General features: G+C 53.1%; 4 protein-coding genes across 9 annotated transcripts in view; 2 read left to right on the forward strand and 2 right to left on the reverse strand.

The window, feature by feature from the left end:
- The window catches only part of TJAP1 (tight junction associated protein 1), a 40436-nt gene extending 35918 nt beyond the window's left edge, over positions 1–4518 (forward strand). For all 5 annotated transcript variants that reach the window (XM_085055291.1, XM_085055287.1, XM_085055289.1 and 2 more), the window contains one exon: positions 544–4518. In XM_085055291.1, the coding sequence (XP_084911417.1) occupies positions 544–1860 (1317 nt within the window). In that variant the 3' untranslated portion in view covers positions 1861–4518. The remainder of the gene's footprint in view (positions 1–543) is intronic.
- A 1320-nt stretch (positions 4519–5838) lies between these two features.
- On the reverse strand, positions 5839–12025 carry LRRC73 (leucine rich repeat containing 73). Its single transcript, XM_085055296.1, has 6 exons — positions 11658–12025; positions 11021–11181; positions 9852–9974; positions 8561–8661; positions 7866–8049; positions 5839–6296 (listed from the first exon to the last, which is right to left on the reverse strand). The coding sequence occupies exons 1-6, from the start codon at positions 11927–11929 to the stop codon at positions 6226–6228; spliced, it is 912 nt and encodes a 303-aa protein (XP_084911422.1). The 5' UTR covers positions 11930–12025; the 3' UTR covers positions 5839–6225.
- A 2290-nt stretch (positions 12026–14315) lies between these two features.
- YIPF3 (Yip1 domain family member 3) lies at positions 14316–21949 on the reverse strand. The gene is made up of 9 exons (XM_085055294.1): positions 21818–21949; positions 21539–21745; positions 21349–21455; positions 20703–20748; positions 20317–20409; positions 19843–19974; positions 19213–19326; positions 18610–18733; positions 14316–17209 (listed from the first exon to the last, which is right to left on the reverse strand). The coding sequence occupies exons 1-9, from the start codon at positions 21896–21898 to the stop codon at positions 17088–17090; spliced, it is 1026 nt and encodes a 341-aa protein (XP_084911420.1). The 5' UTR covers positions 21899–21949; the 3' UTR covers positions 14316–17087.
- Positions 21937–25356, forward strand: POLR1C (RNA polymerase I and III subunit C). 2 transcript variants are annotated; one of them, XM_085055292.1, is made up of 9 exons: positions 21937–22072; positions 22155–22226; positions 22390–22497; positions 23039–23171; positions 23276–23395; positions 23602–23754; positions 23925–24074; positions 24614–24730; positions 25040–25356. In XM_085055292.1, the coding sequence occupies exons 1-9, from the start codon at positions 22004–22006 to the stop codon at positions 25156–25158; spliced, it is 1041 nt and encodes a 346-aa protein (XP_084911418.1). In that variant the 5' UTR covers positions 21937–22003; the 3' UTR covers positions 25159–25356. The 2 variants fall into 2 exon arrangements, with proteins under 2 accessions (XP_084911418.1, XP_084911419.1); XM_085055293.1 differs by lacking the exon at positions 25040–25356 and adding an exon at positions 24834–25019.
- Positions 25357–25778: the final 422 nt, after the last annotated feature.

Raw genomic sequence — 25778 nt, forward strand, 5'->3', positions numbered from 1 at the left:
GGTAGTAAGCCCCACATTTGTCTCCCTGAAATGGAGTGAGGAAGCAGGGTGATGTGATGGAGCTGGTAGGAACACAGGAAGGCATCGATCCTGGTCTGCGGGCAGGCTGCCAAGGCAGCATGGCTGCAATTACGCATTCAGGGAGCCCTGTGGATCTCAGCACTGGGGGCTGTAGAGTCACTTCAGTGCAACCACCAGCTGATTTTCCACAGATCAATAGACCCCTTCCCAGTATGCACTGGCTGGGCCTTTTCTCTCAGCATGAGCCCGTGTGCTGTCTTCACCAGCTCACTTTGCCAAATGGGGCCTGTGAACTATGGCCTTGAAGTATGACTGCTGTGACAGCTAGAGAGCCTTGTTAGTTCCTCATGGGGCAGGTTTCCTTTGAAAAAAGATACTTTTCTGAAGGCAAGGTAGGTGAATGTTAGGGTGAAGATAATGAGTACAAAATACACATATGGTATTGCTTGGAAATTGCAGACTATGTGGAACTAAATGGCTTGCATGGCATCTCCCTTCTCATGTCTGTTTCCTTCTCCCTAGCTTCCCTATGAGTTGCAGGACATGGTCAATAAGCATCTGCACAGCTCCCAGGAGTCTGCAGGCCCTGGCCAAGAGGCAACCCACACCTTGGCTCCATCTGATGTTGTGCCCACTTCAGTCATCGCCAGAGTCTTGGAGAAACCAGAATCTCTGGTTCTGAATTCAGCTAAGTCTAGCAGCGGCAGCTGTCCCATGGCTGAAGATGTCTTTGTGCATGTGGACATGAGTGGAGCCCTTCCTGATGCCTGCAACAGCGCAGGGCAGATGGGGAAGGAGGGTGGAGATGGGGGAAAACAGCAGAATGGTGGCTGCAAGCCACAGAGTAGTGTGGAAAGTGTGCCTGAGGAGGTGCCTGCCTTTGAGAAGCTAAGCCCCTATCCTACTCCCTCACCTCCCCATCCTATGTACCCAGGACGCAAAGTGATTGAGTTCTCTGAGGACAAGGTAAGGATCCCAAAGAACAGTCCCCTGCCCAACTGTACGTATGCTACACGCCAGGCCATCTCCCTCAGCCTGGTGCAGAGCGAAGATGAGAGCTGCGATAGGCACCGGACACTCCCCAGCAGCCCTGCTTCAGAAGGGCGCCGTTCAGCCTCCAGCTGTTCCTGTCAGCAGTCCCCCAAAGCAGCCAGGGCTCATGGTTCTTCCCAGAGCAGCCCATTCAGCAGCCCTCCCCAAATCCCGAGCGCCTTTGCCAGCTCTGCCAGCTCCGAGGAGGACCTGCTGGCTAACTGGCAGCGCATGTTTGTGGATAAGGCACCCCCCACCTCAGAGCGAGTGCTGATGAACCGCACGGCTTTCAGCCGTGACACAGCCCCCGAGCTCCAGAAGAGGTTCAGCCGCTCCATGCAGGAGCTGGGTAGGGCAGCATCGGCTTACTCGGATGGTGAGGAGTCTGCACAGAGCTGCAGCTGGACCGTGAGCCGGGACTCAAGCGTAGACACAGACAGCACTGAGTCCAGAGCCCGTAGGAGCCATTTCTCCTCAGACTATGGTACAGACTTCTCCCAGGATGAAGCCCAGAAGTTACTGCATGAAAGTGGTGGAGGCACTGCTGAGCCTGAAAGCCCCTCACCAGAGAAGCACAAGGACTATGTGGACCTTGGCTTGCCTGAGAGCCCAGCTGAGGAGAGAGAAGTGCTGCTCCAGGGAAACAAGGAGAGCAGCCAAGGAGGTGCCCAAGAGGAAAGCGGAGAAGGCAGGGTCAAGCCTCCTTTCAGTCGGCCGCACCGCAGCCCCAAGAGGATGGGGGTGCACCACTTGCATCGTAAGGACAGTCTGACGCAAGCCCAGGAGCAGGGCAACCTTCTCAGCTGAGGCAGTGCAAGAAGCAGCCACACACTGAGGAGCTGTGGGATGCCTCCATCAGTCCACCTGAGGGAGAAGCCTCCATTAGTACCCTCCTCCCAGGGGGGCTCTGCTCTGAGATTTTGTATTTATTCTCTTCTTTTGCTACCTGGAAGAGCTGGGGTCTCCTTTCCCTGGCACCTCAGACCCACAGTACTAGCACACACAGTGTGCACAAGCACACCCACTGCCCCAACACACTCGCAGCTCTCTTCGCAGCCTCACACTGGTGCCTGTACCAGAGATAGTTCTTGGTACCCCTCCTCCTGGTGCCTGTGCCTCTTTGCTCTCATCTCCTTTCCCTCTCAGGTACCTGAGGCCCTGGGTGCTCTCGTGCTGTTTGCCCACAGCTGCTCTGCTCTCTTTTAACTTGTGCCAACAGGGCAGAGTGCCTGTGTGGTGGTGTCTGATTCCCTGGGAGCCCCAAGGGCTGTGAGTGGGGCACAAGGACTCTCCCAGCAGATGGCTGTGTGCCGTGGGGATGTGCTGGGATTGCTGGTGTCTCGTTTTCCCACTGGGTTTTTTTTTCCTCAGCCACCCGCTGGGTGGTTTTCCAGAATCTGCCTCTGCAGGTCGCTGTCGTGTGTCTCCAGCATTGGGCTCAGCACTCGGTCCCCACAGAGGCAATGCACAGGTGCTGGTGCTGTGGTGAAGGGCACGGGCGCTGCCTGCTGAGGTGGTTCAGGGAGGCAGTGCCTGCTGGGCACTGGGGTTTGTGTTTGTGTGTCTCCTCCCTCACACCTCTTCCCCCGCTATCTGTGCTGTTGTTTTGTTTGAACGGTGCTGATGCTTTGCTCTTGGGTGGGCTTCTTTCTTCTTTCCAAGCCTTTGGTTTTGGGGTGTATTGTTTTTTCTTTCCCCCACCCTGCATAAACAGACACAGCCGTTGGCAGCCAGTCTGATGCCTGCACTGAGGGTGTGTTGAGAAGTCTCAGCTATCAGAGCTGTGCTTCCCTCTGATCCTGGCCTCCAGCCTGCAGAAACCCCTCCAGAGTCAAGAACAAGGTCTTGCTCTGGGCAAGCAAGGCATGAAGGATGCTACCGGGCTTTTCTGGGCAGGGCTTGGTGCAGGGCCAGCAGGGATGCGAGGGCAGAATGCTGAGGAGCTGCTCCCTGCAGATGCACTACCTCATGGCTCGGCAGCAGCCCTTCACCAGGGTCTCCTTGCACACCCCCTTCTTGGGAGGACTCCAGGCTCTGGTGCCTCTCTGGGGGCCTCCCTTTCTGGGTAGGGCTCTCTGTGTGTTTTTCCTAGTGTAGTGTGATATTGTGTGACTTTTCTTCTCAGTCTTGTGTGTTCAGTGTCTTGTTGGGGGGGGGAAGGAAGGGGAAAGGTCTGTAGATGTAGGTATTTTTTTGAGGGCTTACAAAGTCCAGGTCTCCTGTTTTAATTTTGTCCTGTTCCCTCATCTGTCTGGTGTTTCTTGGCTCCCATGGGGGTGTGGGACAGAGAGCAGCCTACTTCCCTTCACCATACCCCCTTCAAACCCTGCCCTCAGCCCACTGTCTGGTTTTTCAGTTGGGTTTGTGTTGTCCTCCCACCCTAGACCATGAGGGCTCTTCACTGGGCTGGAGAAGAGCACCCCTCTCTCCAGGAGGGAGCATCTGTTCATATGCTTACATCAACCCCTGCTCCTCTCCCCAAAACCCTGTCTCTGCAAAGAGCTTGCAGCTTGCAGCTGGGGCCAGCCAAGGCTTCAGCTTGAGCCTGGAGGCTCCAGGGCCAGTGAAAGGGAGCTGCAGGCCTCTCTGGCAACTGTGTAGGTTGCTTTATGTACCGTGGTCAGAGCTGCTGCCTACACACTCACCTTGTTTCCCACTTGGAACAGTTGTGGAGGTGGATGCCACTCTCTGGTGGGGAGGTGGGACTCAGGATTTCACTGCAGTGTTTCGCTGTGCAGACAGACTGGTGCTGAGAGCAGGAGCCTCCTCTGAGGCTGCAGAGTGTTTATCTCCCCTGTCCCAGTCGTGTGGGAGGGGGTCCTTGTGTTTTCCTGCCATCAGCCACTCCACTGCTGCATTTCTTTTGTTTTTCTGCAGCACTGCTGAAGGTTTGCATCTGCAGCAGCTGCCAGATCCTGCCTCATGGATTTCACCTGGGGTTGGGTGCTCACTGAGTGAGCTGCTCTGGCTCTGAGGCTGCTGGTGTCCTGCAGTGGGGGGAGGCATTGCTCCTCAGGGCTTAGCCCCATCTCCCCTGAATCCTGGCATGCTGGTCAGTGGACAAAACTCTGTTTTGCTGAGGCAGCCTGGTGCTGATGGTGCTGAACAAAGCCAGCGTCCCACTGCCTTTGGTCAAGGTAGACTGAAAAGCAAAGCAGTGAAGAAGTGGAGGGGTGGTAAAGAGATGCTCAGCACCTCACCAGACACTTGTGCTTTGCAGCATTAGGCCTCTGGCAGAGGTTGAGGGGGAGCGGTGGCCTCAAGCAGCAGAGCCCTCTCTTTCCCTGTGGGCATGGTGTCCTCTGCACTCCTGCCCACCTCCAGCAGTATTGGCTCTGGGGTCTTGAGCACATCCCACTTCCAGTGTCCCAACTCCAGACTGTTAATCTGTAACTAATGTGTTTTTTTCTGAGATTTTCAAACTGATGTATATTTTAAGACCAGAAATAAACTATTTTAAAAGTAGATGGCAGTGGCTATAGTGTACTTGATGCTAGTAAAGACCTGGACCAGAACAATTCTCGGGATGTGAGGGAGCAGAGCTACTCACGGTACAGTGTCCCAAGTTTGTTGAACTGTGTGTGCCACCCATTGTCTCTTCCAGGGAGAGCAATGGCCTGTAAGCACCCTCAGTGTTACTTGTAAGATTCTGCCTACCCCATTTCACATCTTTGGCTAGCTGTCCTGGCTGATCTGTCTTGGCAGACCCTCCATATGCTGATCTAGCATAGGAAGAGTTATAGCTAATCCTTTTAATAGTTGGTTTTCTTGGAGCTCCAGCTCTTGGAGTCATCTGAGAGTATCAGTTCACCACTTCAGAAACTGAGTGACCTGGGACTGTGTAATATACCCACTTGCTGGGGCTCCTCAGAGGTCTGTAATTCTAGAGTCAGCATTTTGTGTGAGGAGGGAGGATTTGGATTGATTGGACATACCCCAGACAGGAAGCCCTCCAAACATGAGACAAAGGGTTCCTGCAGGATGCTGATACATACAGTTGGAAGTGTTTTCTTTTCACGTTGAATAGTGCTGCAGAGGTCAGAGGGCTGTGATGAATTTCCCCATCTCCCCAGTTACGCTGCTGTGCCTTTCTGACTGAACTGTCTGCAAAGCCAAACACTGAAGAGTGTCTTGTTTCTTTGTCCACGTAATTAATGATTTTATTCCTTGTTCCCTTGAGTAGCAGCTGCTGCTACAATTTAATCTTCTAGCCTAATTTGAGCCTTGAAACACGATCTTCCCTGTCAGCAAGGGACGCTTGGGCAAGCAGCGCAACCCTTGGTGCTGGTGCGGGCTGAAGCCTTCACCAGAGCGTGCACGGCTGGTGCCAAGTTCCCTGCAGAGCCAGATTAGCCTAGCCCGCTTCCTCCTGGCCCGAGGGAGGGCTTGGCGACAGAAAATTGGGCTGTCACCGACCTGTCCCCAGGACCGGGCCCGCGTCCTGAAGCCTCGGCAGGCGCGGGAGAGATCGTGAGGCGGCGGGCGGCTGGCGCCCCCTGCCGGCGCTCCGGACCCGCGGCTCCGGCCCTGGCCTGGACGGGCCCCGAGCTGCTGCCCGCCCTGGCACCTGCCCCTCCCTGGCCCGGACGGGCCCCGAGCTGCTGCCCGCCCTGGCACCTGCCCCTCCCTGGCCCGGACGGGCCCCGAGCTGCTGCCCGCCCTGGCACCTGGCCCGGACGGGCCCCGAGCTGCTGCCCGCACTGGCACCTGCCCCTCCCTGCCAGTCCCTGCCCGTACCTGCCGATACCTGCCGGGGTCGCGCAATGGCGGAGGCGGACGCTCCCGAATGGTGCCACACATCCGTGACCTTTATAAAAGTCTCGTCGCGACAGCAGTACAAGCGATAGAAAGGACATCTCTTATACACATCTGAATAAATACAGCCTGCGCCCTGCGGGCGCAGCCGGGCGTGGGGGGTGGCAGGGCGGCGTGAGCTACACATGCGGCGACGGGGACAATCACAAGCAGCCGACGAGGCGTGTGACAATACAGAGACGTGTGTAGAGATTCGCTCGGACCGGGCTCCTGCGCTCAGAGAGCCCAGGGAGGCATCAACAAGAGGTGAAATGTGTGAGAAGAGGGCTGGGGAGCCCACCGGAGGCTGGGGCTGGCAGGTGCACGCTGGCCTGGGGCGCGGTGCTCTTCTCGGCAGAAGCAGGCAGGGTAGCCCAGCTACATTTCTGTTTCTGCTAAGAGGCTGTCACCGAGACCTGACGTCATCAGGACCATCTGGGAGCTGGAATCTGTGTCGAGAGAGGGAGAAAAGCGTGAGCCGATCGGGCTGCCAGAGAGCGCGAGGCTGTACTGCAGATCCAGAGGTGAGGGTGAGGAATTAAAGCACTGCAGGGTGCACTGCTGAGAGAAGTGTGAGATTAAGTAGGGACTAGGCCTATTCTGGCCATGCAGCAGGACAGAATTGATGTTCGGGGAGGGGCAGAAAGCAGAGATGGCAGCAAGAAGCCAGAGGAACATCAGATGTGAGTGTCCCCTGCATGCAGGTGATACTGGTTGTGCTGGCCCAGCTGTGCCTGTTCCCAGCCCTGCACAAACCCTTAAAAATGCACTCACCAAGTGTTCTTCAGCTAGAGAGACAGTGTCCAGGTGGGACAGGCTGCAAGCCAACCAACACCATGTAGGATGGTGGTGGTGCCTTCCCAAGAGCAGGGAATGCCATGGGCAATCAGCCATTTCATGGTAGCAGAGGCCTGGAATACTGAGTTTCTGTACTTCATGAATGGAGTGTTTGTGCAGCCCTCCCTTGCCTGCCTCGGGGAGGTGAGGACAGCTTGCTGGCTCTGCCATGGCTCAGAGTACCAGCCAGGAACACTGTGACTCTCCCCACAGCAAGTGAATCAACTGCAAGGAGTATGGGCCTGCATAGCAAGTAAGAAACTCAGCAGGGTACCAGTTTCCCATCCAGAAGCCTTTCTAAACAGAAAAAAAATCTGTTTTTCCCCGGATGGGAGGCAGGAGAGCTCTAGTGGCAGTCCTACACATTCAAAACTACTGCAAGGGATCTCTATTTTAGGAATCAGTTTCTGGAAACTAGATCCAAAACCTGGCCAAACTGTCATTGAATGACTTTTATTGGTTTAATATAAGAGGACCCAGATGTTTTGAGGCTCAAGGATTGGTTGTGCTTGTCTGCTGGTAGTCTGACACGAGAATTGTGATGGGTGAAGGACAAATAATGGTAAAAAAGAAAACCCTCAAACCAGTTGGATCACAAGGTAGGCATGACAATATAGAATATCATATATGCAAACTACTCAGAACAGGCTACTGCTGTCTCCATAATACACCTTTTTTCCATTACAAGCAACAGACAGACCATGGCACCTGGCTAACCCTTCACATGTTTGGGACGTAGAGATAGGAATAGCTGATGTTGTGCGGATTGCAGGGAGGTTCTGGAAACAGTGAGGAATGACGCAAGTTTTGGCTAGGATATCTGGCAAAGGCTCCCAAGATCTTTAATATTCCTGCCCTTGAGTTTTAAGACTTTCAGGTTTCATTCCTGCAGCATCAGGAAAAATGCCTCAGAGGTACTGTTTCCACTCTTTGCAACAGCTGCATTGTCCTTGGAGGCTGCCTTTCCAAGAGCGGCTCAGCCCAGCGCTGTTTAACGTGAAGGTCATGCCTGGGGGTGTATGTATTTCATGGAGGTTGTATGTATTCCAGTTCACAGGGAGAAGGGACAGAACCCATTCACCAACCTCACTGCAAGAGCCCAGTGGCACTGGAAACACCCCAGACACCCCAGCTCCTGCCTGTCAGCTCCTGCCCCCCAGCCCAGCTCCCAGAGCTCTTACTGTTCTGGCAGATCCAGGGGTTCTTCTCCCTGGCTGTGACTTCGTGAGCCTCTGTCTCCTCCTCTTCCTCACCCTCTGAGAGAAGATCAGAGATCTGCTGCTGCAGCTCAGGACTAATGTTGTTCTCTGCCAGGATGAGTGTCCGTAGGGCTGTGGGGTAATTCTCTACCATGTCCAGCAAGGTCTGGGGGGAGAGTGAAATAAACAGGCTGACAAGCAGAGCAGAAAGAGTGTCAGTGCTTTGTCTCCCTGCAAACTCCAGCTCTCCTCTCCTTACTTCTGCCTTCCCTTGGCCTTGACCACTCTTCATCAGGCTTTATGAGAGACTGAGGACTTCCCCTCTTTCTGTGGGAAGAGCTGAGCGTGGATTTCCTGGCTCTATCTAAAGAAAAGGGACTACTCTACACCCTGTTGCTGTCACATATTCAGGCTCATTCCCTCTTACCACTAGAAGGTGGAGCTCTGAGGAGAGCCTTGGCCTGTATTTGTCCACAGAGCTTTAGTTCTGATTCTCAGCCAAAAATCCAACCCCTTACTTCTTCCAAGAAAACAGCTGGGGAAAAGCAAGAACTCCTTGAGTGCAGGGAAGGAAGGAACTCCAACTTGTGGCTGGAGGCAGGTGTGGGTCCAGACATCCCAGACCTGTGCCTTTGAGATGTCAGGGATGCTATAGAGTTAACTGTGGGCTCTCATACCTGAGCTGACTGGTTGGTAAGTCCTGTTCCCTCCAAGTCCAGCACTTCGAGGGTTCGGCTGGAGGCCACAGCGACAGCAAGCATCCCAGCTACCTGGTCACCTGTGGGAGGAGCAAACAGGACTGTCAGCAGTGCCTGCCTTCCCTCATGTAATGCCACATGCCCTCATGCGCCTGGGCCTGTCATGGGAATGTCCTCTGAAAATTTTTGCCATCAGACAGCCTTCCAAATCTGTTACCTCATGGTGGAAAAAAAGCTGTTAACTGAAAAAGAGCCGAGGAAAGGTGCACCATTTTGTGGTTATGGGAGCAGTCACTGATTATCAGTGGGAAAACGAAGGAATACAGTGAAATTGGTTTTATTGCCCAAGGACCCATATCTTCCCAAAACTCCTTCCTACTCAAGGAGACAAGGGCCTTTAACAGGGCCCTGTAAAGGCCCCAGACACAGAATAGGAGCTGAATACTTCAGTCTAGGGAAAGGCTGGAATCTGACAGAGAACGCTGCATCAGCTGACGGACTGCCTCCCTGGAAAGGGGGTAGACTTTGAGAGGGGATGCAGCAGGACAAGGAGCATTAAAGATTGATGTTGGTGAAGAGACAAGACTCCAGCATATTCTGACATTCTCTGTCGAGTGCCAAGATGCCATACAACTGTGACACTTTCTCTTGGAACAAAACACAGACTGCTGTCAAGTAACACCCTGGGGCTTTTCCTGTCCAAGAGGAGGTACCTGGTCAGACAGAGGGCCAGGGGGAGGTGCTACTTGCAGACAGGTTGAGGAGGGGAGTGTCATCCTGATGCTGAGGGAGGCATGGCCCGATCTCCTCCTCACCACCTTGCAGCAGAGCAGGAGAGTTTGTTTCTATGGCAACGAGTGCCAGGCTCTCTTCCTCCTCCTCCCTGCTCCTCCAGGAAGATGAAGGGGGGAGTGCGGGGACATACTGCATCTGCCAAGTCAGCTCCAGCACCCAGGGTTTCAGGAACAAGGCAGACATGGAGGGTCAAACATGACGACAAAGGCGGTGGAGTGGGCAAGGCACAGCCTCCTCTCTGCACCACCCACACAAGCAGAGCAGTAAGGGTGGCTTCCCCTAGAGCTGAAGGTGCCTGGCAGGGTGAACTTGCTGCTGGGCTTCAGAGGGCACTTATGCAAGGAACTGCCCCATCCCACGGTTGATGCTCTACCACCTTTCCAGAGCTTGGTCCCCGGTCACCCACTGGTGCCAATCACACCTGAGAGACAGGAGTGCAGCACCCCCTGCTCCTCCTCCCTGGTCCCCAGCTTACCTAGGGGATTGTAGTCCAGGTTCAGCACGCGGAGCTGTGAGCTGTGAGCCACTGCAATGGCTAGGCGTCCCCAGCCTTTGCTTGTGATGCCTGGGTTGGCGCTCAGTGTTAGCTCTTTAAGGCCTGGAGAAGAGAGAGAAGCCAAACCAGAGCCTTAGGGTCCCCAAAGCAGTCACAGGAGAACTAGTTCAGCTCACTAGAACAGCTTTGGGTTGTGTCCCCTGTACTCTGTTGGGCTTAAGGACTTGGTTTGCTCTGACAACTGTCATCACATATTTCAGTGATCAGTGAAATATTTCACTGCCTTCAGCTGTGGCCCTTCATTTTTCCGTGCTACAACTGCCCCAGTTATCTGCTCTCCCAACCTGTGTCCTGCTTACTCTAAATAGCAAACACAGTGGAAACAACTAATGGGTGTTTGAGACAACTGACTGGGTGAAGAAAGTGGCATGAGGTGACAGGCTGGAGAAAGGATAACAGGGACAGCAGGCTCTGAAGCCTGCACCTGAGAGGGGTGCCCAGCAGAGATAACAGCATCAGTGGCATTGTGAGCACACAGAGGAGGAAGTGCTGGGAAAAGGTGGAAAGCACTTTGAGAGTCAGAAGAAAGGAGTGGTATTACCTCAGTGCATGCCAGCTCTCAGCTTGACTGGGTCACTGGCCTCACACCACCAAAGATCATTCCCCAAAAGACTTCGAGTATTGGCACTAAGGCTTTGACTGTGCAACTACACACTCATGGAGTGCACCTGCAAGCACGGACGACTCCCAGGCACTGATAATAAAGCCAAGTGCTGAGGTAGGGGTACACAATATATTTATCTATGGTCATTATCAACACACAAATGTAAAATAATAAATTCAAAGTCCAAGCTGTCCCCTCCTCCACTTTCAAATGCTTCTGACATGAACCAGAAGCAACCTGTTAGTCCCTGAGCTCCAAACTGTCAGCAGGACAGATCAGTAGCAGAAAGCCCAGACTTGCCCAGGGGAACCACTCCTCTATTTCTTGGCTCTTCTGCTTTTCTTAAATGGGGGGGAAGAAATTCCTCAGCCCTGGCAAACCATAGAGCCTGCCTCCTCCAGGGCTGAGGATTTACTGCTGCATGCATATGCTCTGTGTGAAAGCTCCACCAGTCATTGAGCAGCCCACAGCCCCTGGTGCTTACCAGACTTGGCCCCATCAGGCGGCAGGAGCCCACAGATAAGGTTGATGCCTTCATCACCCAGCATACAGTCTCCTAGATCCAGAGCCACCAGCGAGGGGTGGATGGAGAGAGCAGGATTGAGGAGGGCCAAGCCTGCATCTGTCAGGGGACTCCCATGGAGGCTGTGCAGGTAAAAGGGAAAATTACTACGGAGCCTTCTTCCTGGGGGCTAACTAACCTGACAGGGAGAAAGAAGCAGATGAAATGAGGTGGATGACAAATACTTACCCCAAGTGGGCAAAAAGGTCTGGGAAGCTTCTGTTGCAAGGACCGTTTGGCTGCTACAGTGGCCCTCCTCTCCCGGCCGGGACAAGGGATGCAGGGGATGCCAGCGTGGAGGGGCAGCCCCACCACCGGGGCAGCCAGGCTGGAGGGCCGGGACTGAGAGGCAGGGCCGTGCCCAGCCGGTGGGGGCAGAGGTGGCTCCCTCCCAGCCAGGTGACGGGCAGGGGCTTATTCTCCGCAGCGTCAAGGGCATTTTCCCTCCGACAAGACTCAAATTCAGGGGCTGACCCGGAGCTGCAAGTCTCCCGAAAGAGCCGTCCCTCCCGGGAGGTGGCCGGGGCCCCCCTGGCAGCCCCCGCCCCGCTGTACTCACAAGAGGGACTGGACGGAGCGGTTCGTCTTCAGGGCCTCGGCCAGCTGCTTGACGCGGTTGATGTTGGAGACGATGCCCAGGTTGAGGTTGAGCTGGGCGAGGGAGCGGGACTCGGCCACCCCGCGGCAGACGTGCCCGAAGTCCCGCTCGGAGAGCTGGCAGCCCCGCAGCGACAGCAGCCGCACCGAGTTCTCCCGCAGGCTCTCGCAGATGTCCCGGATCTCCGCCCCCGACAGCGTCTCCCCGGAGATCTGGATGGACCCCGGCAGCATCTTCTCCCGGCTGGGAGCGCCGCCGATCCCGGGGCCGCGCCGCCCGGGCGCCGGGGGAAGCCGCGCTGCGCGCTGCGGGCCGGGGCGGGCGCCGCCGCCGCTGCTGCCGCCGCTGCTGCCGGGCAGTCCCGGCCCGGCCCACCGCGGCCCCGGGGGCGGCACCGCGCTGCCTCACCGGCGGCCGCCGGGCCGCCCCGCTCCGCCCGGCGGGGCGGCGAGACCCAGGGCAGCCATCGGCGGGGGCTGATACGCACCGGGGCGCGGGATCGCGCCTCCCCGCAGCACCGGGCGGGGGCTGGACAGCCCCGCGGGTCCCGCCCCGCTCCGCCCGCACCTGCCGGGCCGCCCCGCCTTCCCTCGGCCGCCGCTCCGGGCCCTCCTCGCCGCCCGGCCAGCGCCTCCCCGCGGAACGGAGCAGGAGTGGAGGGGGCTCGGCATCCCTCATCCCATCCCGGCATCCCGCCCGGCATCTTGGGTCCCGACGCCACTCACAGCCTGCGAGGGGCGACGGCAGCGCCCGCTGGCACCTGCCCGCTGCCCTGAGGAGATGGCAGGGCCAGGGCCGGCGGGGCTGGGTCCCCGGCACTGGGGTTGCAGAGGGGGAAGGAGGGTGGGAGAAGCACCTGGCAGGGGCTCTCCATGCCAGCCCCGCTCCCACCTGGGGAAGGGGCCAAAGCCATTGGGCCTTGGCTCACTCTGAGTGCTTGGCCTGAGGAACCGCGGTGTTCCATGGCTTCGGTGGTGTATAATGTTTAAACCCGCTAAACCTGAAACCTGGACCCATGACTTAATGGCGAGATCGGTCTGAGCTGCTCCTCATGGCCCAGAGCTTGCACGAGCCAGTTCTTGGAGGTAGCTGGTGAAAGTTTGGAGGGCTGGGGAAGGGCCACAGGCTTCCTTATCCCTGAGCACACAGCCTGTGCCCTCAGCCTGACCTGAGGTATGCGGGGCACACCCCACCTCCTGCTAATTCACAGGTATGGATCAGAGGGATTTGTTCCCTCTCTCCCTGTTGAGTAATCCTGTACTTGGAGAGAAATAGGAAGCAGGGCCCCTGCGTTTTCAACTTCACTGAGCTGAAAAAGGAAGCCAGTGATGTGGAAATTAGGTTAAACCGCCTAAGTAGGCAGCTTTCTGCACGTAACTAATCTGGCTGCTGCATATAGCAGTGCTCAAGTGAATTCCAGCCCAGTGAGTAACACTGGGACAAAACCAGGCTCCTCTGCTTGGTTTGCAGGCCAGTGCTGGGGAGAAGGGATGCAAAGTGAGGAGAAAAACAGGGTGTGGAGGGGAATATGAAGCAGTTCGCCTCCACTGAAATGGAGAAGCAGATCACCTTAGCTGAGGATGCATGTTAGGTCCTGAATGAGACAAGAGGAGCAGCAGCTTTTAGACTTTGGCTGCAGCATCTAACTCCCAGTGTGGGTATCACCATGTCTTTTGAGTAATCCATTGCTGTTCTCTAGACTATCTACACACCCTTCTTTCTTTCCCTGTTGCACAGGGATGCATGACCTTGATACTGTTCCTGCAGGATACACAGAGGCTGACTGGCCTGGCAACTCGTTTGGGCTGGGATATGAGCAGCAGCTGCAAGCATCCAGCTGTGGTACTGTGGCTTTCAGAAAAGGAGCAGCTCATCTCTAAGGTCACATTAAAAGACTCAGGTGAGAATGGGATCCCATGTATTGCAGGGTGGTGAGGGACAAAGGCTGGATTTACAAGTGGTGGACAGGGGTGACCAAGAAAATCCTGCTACTGCATGCAGGTCAACTAGAAGGCTGAGACTCACCTCTTAATTACCTCCAGGCACTAGTCAACCCATGCTTTTTTAAACAGACTATTATTAGAGAGGTGCTTGGAAGAGAACCCCTGGGACATGTCCCACTTCCATTGATAGCAGCAGTCCCAAAACATTGATGAACATGCCCTAGTGCATCTTCACTGCCTGTTGTCAGGAGAAAGAGCACATTGAGGAGACAAGTGTCCCACCTACTTAATGCTCAGTTAATTGAAAAAAGTGGCACAGGAGCTAATGGTCCAAAGCTTTGGCTCAACAAACCTAATGCAGGGCTATGCAGAGGGGGCTTTGGCAATGCTCTTTGTGTAGAACTAGGTATTTCTTCCTTGTCATGTGCAGCCATCCAGCAGGTATGAAGAAGGTAATTTATTGTTTACCTTCTGGGGGCAGAAAGAGTGATGCCATTAAGAATTAACACATAAACAGAAAAAAACGGTGGATGAATAGCAACTAGAATGAGAGCAGACACAGGAAGGAAAACAAATGGGAGAAGAAACAGCCTACCTGTAACCCAAAATCACAGCTGAGGTGACCATTAGTACAAGGATGGACTGTAACAAGAGTTGGACTGCCAGGTGCCGCATAGAAGAGGAGGAGGTCATAGATGCTTTAATATATGTTTTTAGCTTTAATATACAGCTTCCTCTTTCTAATCTGACAGATTTTTTATGTTTATTCCATATTTAATAAAGAGGGTCTTACACAGAGCTACCTTTACTCAAAAGGAGAAAGTGATGAGGGGGTTATTTCAGATGCTGCAAGGGAGAAGAGAGAAAATTATTTGAGATTTGCTGCAGGAACTATGTCAGGAAACAAAAGCAGAGATAGTGTGGCACAATAGGGTTGTAAGGCTTGTTCTGATAGCTAGAGGACTTGAATAAGCATTGAGATGCCCTCCCAGAAGGACTTTATTAAGCCTGCGTACTCAGCATGCTCCCTGGAACTGCAGCATGCATGCATTTCCCTGAAAAAACGTGTCCTTCTCTGTCAGTGAAAGGCAATGCTGAAGCTCTCAGCCGAGTACTGAATTTCTGGCAGTACAGAGCAGTTCAGCTTCCAGCTGCTGCTGCACAGAAAATTAATCAGGGCTGAAGAACTGGAGCAGAGCAAGCCCCACAGGTTCCAAGAGGGTGGTTGGTTGTCACCCTGATCATGTCCCCAGCTGACAACACACAAGCTACTCAGGGGAAGCATGTGGAATTTGCTCACGGCTCTCCTCTGTTCTCTGAGTGAAAACACAGGGCACAGCTTCACCCCTCTGGTTCAGCTGAGCAGCTCAGTGCAGGAGGGAGCATAGCTCTTCTCCAACTGTGTCTGTAGATCAGCACTGATACAATTTTGGTGCAGAATAATTTTTTCTTCTCAGCTGAACTTATTCCAGTAACAATTGCCTCTCTTCATTCCCCCCTGCCTGTACTTCCAAAGTTTGTACCAAGAGAAATGCATCATTCTAGGCTGCCAGGGCAAGAACTGTGAATCAGAAACCAACCTCCTATGCAGATACAAAGAGGGAAATACCAGAAGCAGCCTTACAAACTAACACTTCCATTTTGTCAAATTTCAAAGCAATAGAAATTCTAGGAGCTTAAAGTGGTTCAATTGGTCCAAAAATCCCCGTGGAGACTACTAGCCCAAATAATTAACAATTCCCCCAAGTAATTTGTTCTGAGTGCCGTTCTTCAGCCAAAATGTTTGCCAAGGAAGGGGGTCAGGAGGGGAGGAGAGAGTGACGGAACCTGTGTGGTCTGCATGTGATTGTTACCAGACAAGCTCTTTGCTCTTGGAACGGGAAAGAAGTGACATTTTTTTTATCGGAAGCAGATGACCAGCCTGATTACAGCAGCTGGCACTATCTTCCTCTCTTTCACTGCACCTTGGCACTAGTCTGAATACCACTACAGCTGCATCCTCTCCCATTAATAAAGCAAGGGACCAAAGAATGCAGTTCTGACATACTGTCTGCCTTGTGCACTTGTGGGTACACCAAGAAAGGCCAACATCCTGGGTTTTTTTCTGCCTGAATTTAAGGATGAACTTTTCTGAGGGGTGTCTCCTCTCCCCCAGACATCCAGAACTACAGGGAGAGAAAAGATGAAAGCCAGTTACCAGCAGCTTCCTCTCACAGACCAATAAAAGAGAAGTGAGGGAAGGCTGAACTACCAAGTTGTGAGTTACTGCAGTGCAGGTAAGCCTAGACTGGGCTGTTCTGATTGCCCATCCTTACTGGAGCTTTCCTGCATCAGTACACTGGAAATTATTGTGCCAACTCTATTTCCACTGCACACTCATCTATTTCTCCCTTTGTTAAATGGAAACACCAGAGAAAAGTCTGCCAGAGATCCTCAAGGCCCTAGGAGTCTTTTAAAAAAAAAAGGCCTAGACTCAGCTTGAACAGCCAGGCAGTACACTGCAGAGTGGGGAATGGGTGGCTGGGGAACAGGATGCCACCACTCCTGCCCAGAGGTGACAGTCCCATGGCTGGGAGACATGAGGGCAAGCAGCACAAGGGTGGGCTGAACTGGCCTCCTTATAGAAATATCCACTGGAGACCATGCACAAACACATTGCCCTAGCATGTCCTGCAGAGCAAAATGGGCAGAAGGGTGGCAGGTACTGTGAAAGCATGGGAACAGATACATTTCTGACATACACAGCAGAAGGGATAGTCAGGTGAGATAGCAGCTTGGACCAAGTGAAGAGAGAGGGATCAATCTGGAACATGATGAGAAAGAGCATGTGGTTAAACATGGCGCTGTTCCTGAAAATTTCCAGAGAAAGTGGAGTTCCTGTACCTTTTCAACTACTGTGCCTTTGAAAAAGGTGCCCAAAACAGGCCATGTATCACAGAACATTTGAAGGATAGCGGAAAATTGCAAAGAAATCTTGCTTTGTGTCTAGGACAGGACAGATAAAGGTGCAGAGACCCAACACCATGCTCCCATTAGACAAGCAGGCTCAAGCATAAGACATCACTCAGCACCAACATCAATTTAATTCTTCCCTCTTCAGGACAGGAACAGGGCAGATACTCCTGGAGTTACATCAGCAAGCGGAAAGAGGGCTAAGGGACAAACTGCGCTGGGAAATCCCAGCTAAACATGCAGGCAACAGAACCACTCTACTCAAGACAGCCCAGACCTGGATGGGGGAAGACTGTAGTTCTTCTGAGTCACTGAGGTGCAACTCACCTCAGCTGAGTCCACTTAGCTGTCCAAAACTGTAACCCAGAGGACAGGTCCAGGAGAACAAGACCAAGTTGTCTTCTTGCTGTTCTGTCCTGTTCCTAAGAGGCAGCAGGTTACTGTGGCCCTATGCAGCCCCAAAAGTAGTGAAGGAAGCAAGTCCAAGTCTGTAAAACTACAGGGTCAATGCAATGGCTTTGGCTGTTGTGTTCAATACAGCATTGGAAACAACTGGAATGTCTCGGGCAACTCTCTGAAAGGGTGGCATGTTGGGTCCTTCCAATGTGTCCAGGATACCTGCAGGAACAGAAAAAAGGGGAGAGAGGCAAGAGTCAGCTCAGATGATAGCAGATGGCACATTTCTTCTTGCTTTTCTCTCTGTGTATGTAGTGGTTGATGGTGGCAGGGCCCAGAAAAGGCAAAGCACTTGAAGGCAGTGGGAGGAGACATCTAGCCCCAAAGACTGAACAGGAGTAAGCACTTCCATCCAGAGACCACAGGGTACACATCAGAGCTTGTGCTTGGGGCAGGAAAACTGTATGTTCCCAAGAGGAACACAGATCCTTTTGCTTTGAGGATGTCAGATCCATTCCCTTGCCATTTGATGTGAAAGCAGGTACTGCCAGGGATGTTGCACTGCTGAGGAAAATTGATAAAATCCTGTTCCTTCTTCATCCCAGCACAGACCTTGCTCTCAGACCAAGACTGTCTGCTTTTATCCTGAGATACACTTGCAGACTCACATCAAGAGCTGCAGCTAGGCTGCAAAGTGGAATTTTTATCACTGCAATATAAATGGGCCATGCTTGGCAGGAAATACACAGACCAATGCAAATGTCCTCAAGTCCCTGTCAATTACCCTCTTAAGATTGATAATCAGTTTTGGAGTGCCTTGAAGAAAATTGCTTCAAGTATATTTTATTCTATTTCATCTGCAAAAAAGCTGCAGATCAGAACCTTTGCTGTAAGAACACATTCAGGAAAGAACAAGATTTGTATCTAAAAGGACTTGTAATGCTATGTATAACCCCTAATTATGCAGATTTATGAGAAATATCATGAACAGGTCTGGCTGCCTAAACTCATAAACAGAGTTGCAGAATTGTGTATTTAGGGATCTGGAAACTCTCTAGAGGTGGGGTGGGAGAAGAATTTTGGTTTTGTTTTTTTTCAAGGAGGTTAAGACTTTGTTAGGAGAAAACATGAAGAGACACGGAAGGAGGACCTGAACGTGTATGGCCTGGTTAACAGTACCAACTGGGGAAGATACAGCTTCTGCTACCTGTGCTGTACAACACAAGATAAAAAGAGGTGTTGAACAAAGAAGGAAAAACACTTATGACACTCTTCCTGATCAGAGAAAAGCAGCCTCACTTCAACAATATTCAGGAAGGGGCTGGACATCTGCATGCAAGAACAATCAGTGCTGTTACACTTCATTTGTGGGAAAATAATAAAGGTCCTGCCTCACAAATTGGGTCTTAAGTGCTAAAACTCAGTGCACAGTAGCCACCCCAATGTTTACCTGCTGTCCTACTTGAACAGCTTCTTCTAAAAAAAGCTAGTGGTGGTCACTCCAGAGTTGGAAACTGGCACAGATGCCAGATTCAAACTGTCTGTCCTTTCTCTTGGAGAGAAAAAAACCAACTTCTCTTCCCCCAGATCTAACAGGATGTCTTTGTATCTCCCTTGCTTACCTTCTACCACCTTGTGATAAGCAAAGTGCAGATAGAGGAGGAAAAGCATATGCAGAGCAGCAAGAGTCCCACACAGGATGAGCCGCTGGGTATGTCCCACGGTGCGTGACACCAACACAGCAACCTACGAGAGATGAGGTGATCAGAGACAAGGCAGCTGCTACCTGAGCCTCTGGCCCTGCAGTCAGGAACACACAGACAAATGGGCCAAGCAGTGAGGATCTGCAGAAATGCTGCACTGAGTATTTTTTGCAGTTTTCACCAACAAATTTAGAGTAATTTGACACTGTTTTGTGTAGGTGAATGTTACCCAGTCTTGCCAGGAGTGCAGGATGCCCAGCCATGGCTCTCCACAGCAGCAAGGGCTGTGAAGGAGTAAATAAGCCTCCTACAGCTGTTAGAATGGGTGAAGATATTAATCCAAGCAGCACCTCCACACACCAGTGGCCAAATTATTCAGGAGCATCAGGCTGTCCTCCACAGCATCTCGAATGGCTGTGAAATGAACCACCAGGCCAAGGAACAGAAAGCAAACAACACTTCCCTCCTTTTTTTTTTTTTTTGTCCTAGGAAGAGGAGGACCCCAGGCTGCCTGTCCCTTACCATTCGTAGTGTAGAGAGTCCACCAACAACCAACCAGAAGATATAGAAGAGAGAGTGGAAGTGGATATTATAGGTGACAAAGAGAGTGATGCAGTGTCCAAAAAGACCGTAGCCCTGACAAAACAAAAACGTCCATGTTACAAGCAGCAGTCCCACACAAAGGGCCACTGATCAAGAGCACGAACAGCCTATTCCTGCAACACTCCACCGTGGCAAAGCCTCACAAACCACTCATTCAATGCTGAACAATCAACCAGAACAACAACTTTAACGGCAGCTCACACACAGATAATCTGTCCAAAGGATTCACAGGCATGTCAGAGATTGCGACAACTTGGGAAACAGATCAAAGATTCTCCAATTCCAGAGAAATCGGAGTATCCTGTTTTTTTACCAGCAGGCTCTCAAAGCAGTGCAAAGCAGGACACCTGCATGAAGGAACTGCCTCTTTGTACTATCGCTGTGCGTGGGATGGGGCAGGTCAGAAGAGCATCCCTGAACTCCAGGTTGTCCCAGTGCAGTTACCTGGGACCAGCAATTTACAAAGACTTTTTCTGTTCTTTGGGAAAAGCTTGTTCTGGAACACCATGCAGCCAATGTGCATCACAGGGCAGCTCCATGAGTACATACCAACAGCGACAGCATCTGCACCATCGTGATTTGGGCATTGCACAGATATGCCAGGAAATACATGAATGATGAGACGCCCAGCCAGTAACCGAAGCAGGTGCCAATGGCTGTGCCCATCAGTGTGCCTTCCCTCTGTGGAGACAGTGTCAGGATGAGGAGAACTCAAAGAAGTGACCTGCCAGCACCCAAATTTCAACCGAGAGTCCCAGACCTTTTGTAGGCATTATCAAATAGCTGGCTAGCAGCATTCAGGGGGCCACAGGACCTACACCCCAAGCTCTCCCAGCAGCAGTGTCAAGACTTTCTGGTGCTTCCCTCTTCCCACCCCCAAACCAACACATTTTTTCTCAAATCAATCTCCCTTTCAGCAAGATGCTTATTCAGTTATAAAAGAGCTTTCCTCTCCCTTTCTAGTATCACTGCAGCAATGCAGAGCCCAGTGAAACCCCCACTTATCACTGAGACTTGACGTACAATGATGGTGTCTGAGGTCTTCATTCCATGCAAAAGAATGGCCACCAGTGTGAAAACCAGCATGAGGGGTCCATACAGTTCGCCTGCAATCTTCTACAGGAGAAGACATGTGAGGGAAAGTTTGGTTAGTGCCCCTGAATAACACAGTCCCCACCACATGCAATTGAGAAGTGCATTGGATGCCGTTTATCACCCAGGTTATCACCTGAAATTAGGTGAAAGCACACTAAGCTTTGGAACAACCATGGAAAGGAGTCAACAACATTTTCAGGGAGATGGACACCTAACAAATTCAGTCCTTAATAACATGGACTATTTCAGTTTTAAAAGGTGTCTGTGGGACAGTCACTTGGCCATGGAGTCTGATGCAGCAAAAGAGAACTCACCTGTGGGAAATTAATCATCTTCACAGGAATCATGGACTCCAGCAGTCTGCATCACAGGAGAACAACGAATGACAACAGAAGCAGGAAGGACAACAGGATGGTTAACAAAATGTTTCATAAGTAAAAGATCCCACGCACCCATTACCAGTGTTTGCTGTTGTGTTCACAGGCCTTGGGGGACAGAGATTCTTTCTAAAGGGTGACTCAAGGTCATTAAAGAAGAAAAACCTCAGTGTCAGCAGGTTAACTTTGCTGGGGAGGGGCAGATTCAACAAAAATGTTTAGGGATCCACTCACAGATGAGAGATCATTGACAGAACAGCAGGAAGGAAAGGTAACTTTCCTTGTGAAGACTCACAAAACTTTGCCTTGTTGGACACAGCTGTGTTGCAAACCCAACAGAAGCCACATAAGGCAGCCAAGTATGAGAAAAGCCTCTTCTCCTGGCCTGAGCAGCAATGCTGGGTTACAGGGCCGCCAGCCCAACCACGGGACCTCACTAAGGAGAGCGGGACAAACGCAGTGTTTCCCCAGGCGTGAATCTTCCTGCAGGCCTGACAGCGCTGTCCTGCTGGCTCGCTCGGAGCTGACAGCCAGCCTCCGGCAGGCACGGAGCCGCTGGATCCCCGCGCCGGGGGCTGCCCACCTGGCTCGCACTTGGACGGGCTCCACATCGAAGTAGGGCCGGAGGATGTCGATGTTGGCGTAGAGGCTGAAGGCCCTGGAGGCTTGTCTCTTTCCCACCTGCCACATCTGCGGAGAGAAGGGAGCGGGCAGCGGCCGGCTGGGCAGGCAGGGACCCCCGGGGCCGGGAATGGCCGGGGCACAGAGCTCACCTGGTCAGCGACCTGCCGGCCCAGCTGCCCCCGCAGCCCCTTCATGCCCAGGAACTCCCCGTCCTCCTCCTCGCCCGCGCCCGCCTCGCCCTCCGCCTCCTCCTCCTCCTCCTCCTTCATGCGCTGGTGCATCTCTCCCATGTCCTCGAAGCTGGAGCCCGACGTGTCGTCCATGTTCTCCATGTCGATGACGGCGGAGCCGCCACCCTGCGCCGGGGCAGACAGGCATCAACACCCGCTCGGCCCGGCCCCGCCGCCCCCGGCCCGGCCCGGCCCCACCTGCATGTTGTCCTCGAAGCCGCCCCATTCGGCGGCGGGGGCACCGCTCCTGCCGCCGCCCGCCGCCCCCGGCGCGGCCATGGTGCTCGTCCCGGCCCCGCCGCGCTGGCCCGGATGGGCGGGAGCCGGATGTGACGGCGGCCGTGCAGCGACACTCGGTGCCGGGGAGCACCGCCCATCGCCCCCATGGCGGCCCGGCGGAGTACGGACGAGATGCGGGACCGCGTGGTGCTGGGCGAGTTCGGCGTTCGCAACGTGAGCGAGCCCGGCGGGGCGGGACGGGGAGCGCCCGGCGCCCGCAGCCCCTCACGGCCCCGCCTGTGCCCTCTGCTCGCAGGTCCACACCACCGACTTCCCCGGCAACTACCCCGGCTACGATGACGCCTGGGACCAGCGGCGCTTCGAGGAGGTGGGTGAGCGGCGCCGGCGGCCGGGGCTGTGGGTGTGCGGGGAATGCGGGCCCCGCGGCCGGGGCTGTGGGTGTGCGGAGGTCTGGCCCTCCGGCCGGGGCTGTGGGTGTCCCGGGGTCTGTCCCCGCGGCCGGCGTGACTCGCCGTGCGCGGCTCCCGCAGGCATTCCGCGTGGACGTGATCCGTGAGGAAGAGGACTCCCTGGAGTTCGACATGGTGGGCATCGACGCAGCCATCGCCAATGCCTTCCGCCGCATCCTGCTCGCCGAGGTACCGCTGCTCTGGGGGTGCTCAGCGCGGGGTGCCGGCCTGAGACTGGCGTGACGGGCAGCGGGGAAGGTGCAGCCTGTGTCAGCCCTTGCGGACAGCTGCAGGGGATGCGTGAGAAGCACCACGTTCGTTCCGCACGTGTGTCCTGAGCCCACTGAGAATTACAGCCTTAGTGGCATGGGCGATGCCGCTTGCTGCTCGTAGGGGTGCTGTTGTACTGTCTGCGGGTCAACCTTTTCGACACAGCTGTGTTGCCAGCCCAACAGAAGCCACATAAGGCTGCTAAGTACTAAAAGGTTGAGGATGCCCCAAAGCCCTTTCCCCTGCCCTTCACCTCTTGCACTCGATTGTTTAACAAAAATGGAGATGGGAGTAGATGGCATGTAAGGGCATATTGCATGGCATGGTTTGGCAGAAATACCACTGAAAATCGTCTTCGTGGCAGGTACTTGTAGGAGAGGAGAGACACTCCAGCTGGATAATTTCTTGGCATGTAGTTCAACTATTGTCTTAGGCTGACTTGATCTCTTGTCTCCCTGAGGTGCCAACGATGGCTGTAGAGAAGGTCTTTGTGTACAACAATACGTCCATTGTGCAGGATGAAATTCTGGCTCATCGGTTGGGCCTCATCCCTATCCGAGCTGACCCTCGGCTCTTTGAGTACAGAAACCAAGGTGAGAGTCTTGGATAGAATAGAAATATGGAAGGGTTCCCTCAAAGTAGGAAATCAGGGTCATGTAAACTAAGCAGAAGTGTGATTTTATGTGCTTCTACCTAGGAGATCAGGAAGGCACCGAAATTGATACTCTGCAGTTTCAGCTGAAAATCAAATGCAAACGAAATCCTCAGGCTGCCAAGGAATCATCTGATCCTGATGAACTATATTTCAATCACAAAGGTGAGATCTCTCCTAAAAATAGGTGCTGTTTTTTTCTTTTTGGTCTTGGAAGACAGGATTTGGGCTGTTTTCTAAGCCCTGTGTGCTCACAGGGAGACATTTGATTCCGTTCTGCTAAACTTACTTTTTGCTCTCCCCAGTCCTGTACAGGTGAGTGACCTGCTTTGAGGCAGCAGCTGGCTGATGCTTGTGGCTTCTCTTTGCAGTGTACAGTAAACATATGACATGGGTGCCCTTGGGGAATCAGACAGACCTTTTTCCAGATGCTGACTTCCGACCTGTTCACGATGACATCCTCATTGCTCTGTTGCGACCCGGACAAGAAATAGATGTGCTTATGCACTGTGTCAAGGGTATAGGTGAGTTGTGGCTCCTGGGGCAGCAGGACAAGGAATGTGAATGCTTGGACTAGGGCACTGCTGTGTGATGGGGGAGGGTGGAGAACTGACTTTTCCCCTGGGACTTTAGGCCCCAGCATCCTTGCTCCCTGAGGCCTACCCTCATCCTTGACTCTTAACTCTTCATACAGGTAAGGATCATGCCAAGTTTTCTCCTGTGGCCACAGCCAGTTATCGACTGCTTCCTGACATTACTCTCCTGCAGCCTGTTGAGGATGAGGCAGCTGAGACGTTGCAGAAGTGCTTTTCCCCTGGGGTCATTGAGATCCAGAATATCAATGGTACTGTTTTCCTGTGCTAAGTGCCTTGTTCCTTGCAAGCTTTAGTAGAGACTGATTTGAGATTAGAGCCAAACTTTGTAGACAAAAACCACATTGTGATGTTGCCTTGCTGATCAGTGGTTCATGCTCTTCTGAGCCTGGTTTTATGGATGAGTGGCTGCCATCTGCAGATGTGTTGGGTGATGAACTGAGATGTCCCTGAAATGCTAAGGCATTGCATATCTGTCCACAGAGCTCTGCAGCTGCTGACTGCAGCTTCCAGTGCTGTTCAGTTTTAACAATGGGTAGTGATCTTGCTCTTTCCAGCAGTTGGGTGTGGAGGAGACTTCTTGTGTCCTGCCCAGGGGTGCATGCAGGCTTCATGTTTGGGTTTTTCTGCCAGGTTGGAGTTTCATGTTGGGTATATGCTAATGCTTTATATATGGCTTCCCTGCCTTTGGTGGAGGGGGAGTGCCTGTTTGAGGGGTAAGCACTTGCTGTGACCACCAGGCACCCACCTGTTGCAATTCGCCCATCTTGTTCCATCTTTTTCCCTTTAGGAAAAAAGGTGGCAAGAGTAGCCAATGCACGGTTGGACACATTCAGCAGAGAAGTTTTCCGACATGAGGGTCTGAAAAACCTTGTGCGTCTGGCAAGAGTACGGAACCATTACATCTGTAAGTGCCCCATTTTCCACAGAGTTCCACTGCTCTGGTTTGTGTGGAGAAGCAGAGAATGCCCAGCATGTGTGACTGGCTCTGTGCCTCTCCCCCCCCCCAGCATCCATACATTCAGAATCCAGTGGGTAACTACTTGCTTTGGGATTGAATTTGTTGGTGCTTCCTGCTCGCAAATGTAGCCTCTTCTCTGGCTGTGAAGATGTGGCTTGTTGGAGTGAGGTGTAAGGAAAGGCGAGGGCCAGAAGCATGGAGCCAAGTGCAGGCTGAGGCTGCCTCGAGGCTGTGCTGACTTGTGTCTCTGTGCAGTTTCAGTGGAGTCGACGGGTATCTTGCCTCCAGATGTGCTGGTGAGCGAAGCCATCAAGATCCTGATGGGAAAGTGTCAGCGCTTCCTCAGTGAGCTGGACTCTGTGCCTATGGAGTGACCAGGCTGTAGTTGGGAAAGCAGATACCTGCACTGCTGTTCTGGGCTTCCTGCACCTGCCTGTAGGGGGGATTCCTCTTCCATAGGCAGGACGCTTGGCAGGGGCTTGCCAAGAGTCCAAGGACCATCTCTTTGGATTTTTCTGTTGGTAATGAGCCTCAGGGAGGAGATGCACTAAAATAAAGGCTTTTTTTTTAAAGCTGTCTCCTTCTGTGCCATCCACAACTGTGAAACCATAATACATGGAATAGAAAGTGGCAGCATGTCCAAAGATGAGTAACAGCATTTATTTTAGATGGTATGCAGTGAGTGAGGAGGACTGATAGGGCAGTGTAGTAAAGCACTTCACAGCAGGTTAGTGAGATTTAACAAGTTGGTATCAGAGCAGGGCTGTTTTGCAGGTGTTGCACACCAGCTCTGGGTTAGTTAATATGGTAGAGAAAAGGCTGTACTGTCAGAGGGCTTGAACACCTCTTTGATGAGGAAATTGAAAGAGCTGGGATTGTTGAGCCTGGAGAATGAGAAAGCTCCAGGGAGACCTTATTCTGGCCTTTCAGTATTTAAAGGGGGCATGGAGAAAGACTTTACCAGGGTCTGTAGTGACAGGCTAAGGGGCAACAG

The sequence above is a fragment of the Lichenostomus cassidix genome, chromosome 3 (assembly GCF_008360975.1).
Source record: "Lichenostomus cassidix isolate B80296 chromosome 3, HeHo_3.0, whole genome shotgun sequence".
NCBI classification, from domain to species: Eukaryota; Metazoa; Chordata; class Aves; order Passeriformes; family Meliphagidae; genus Lichenostomus; species Lichenostomus cassidix.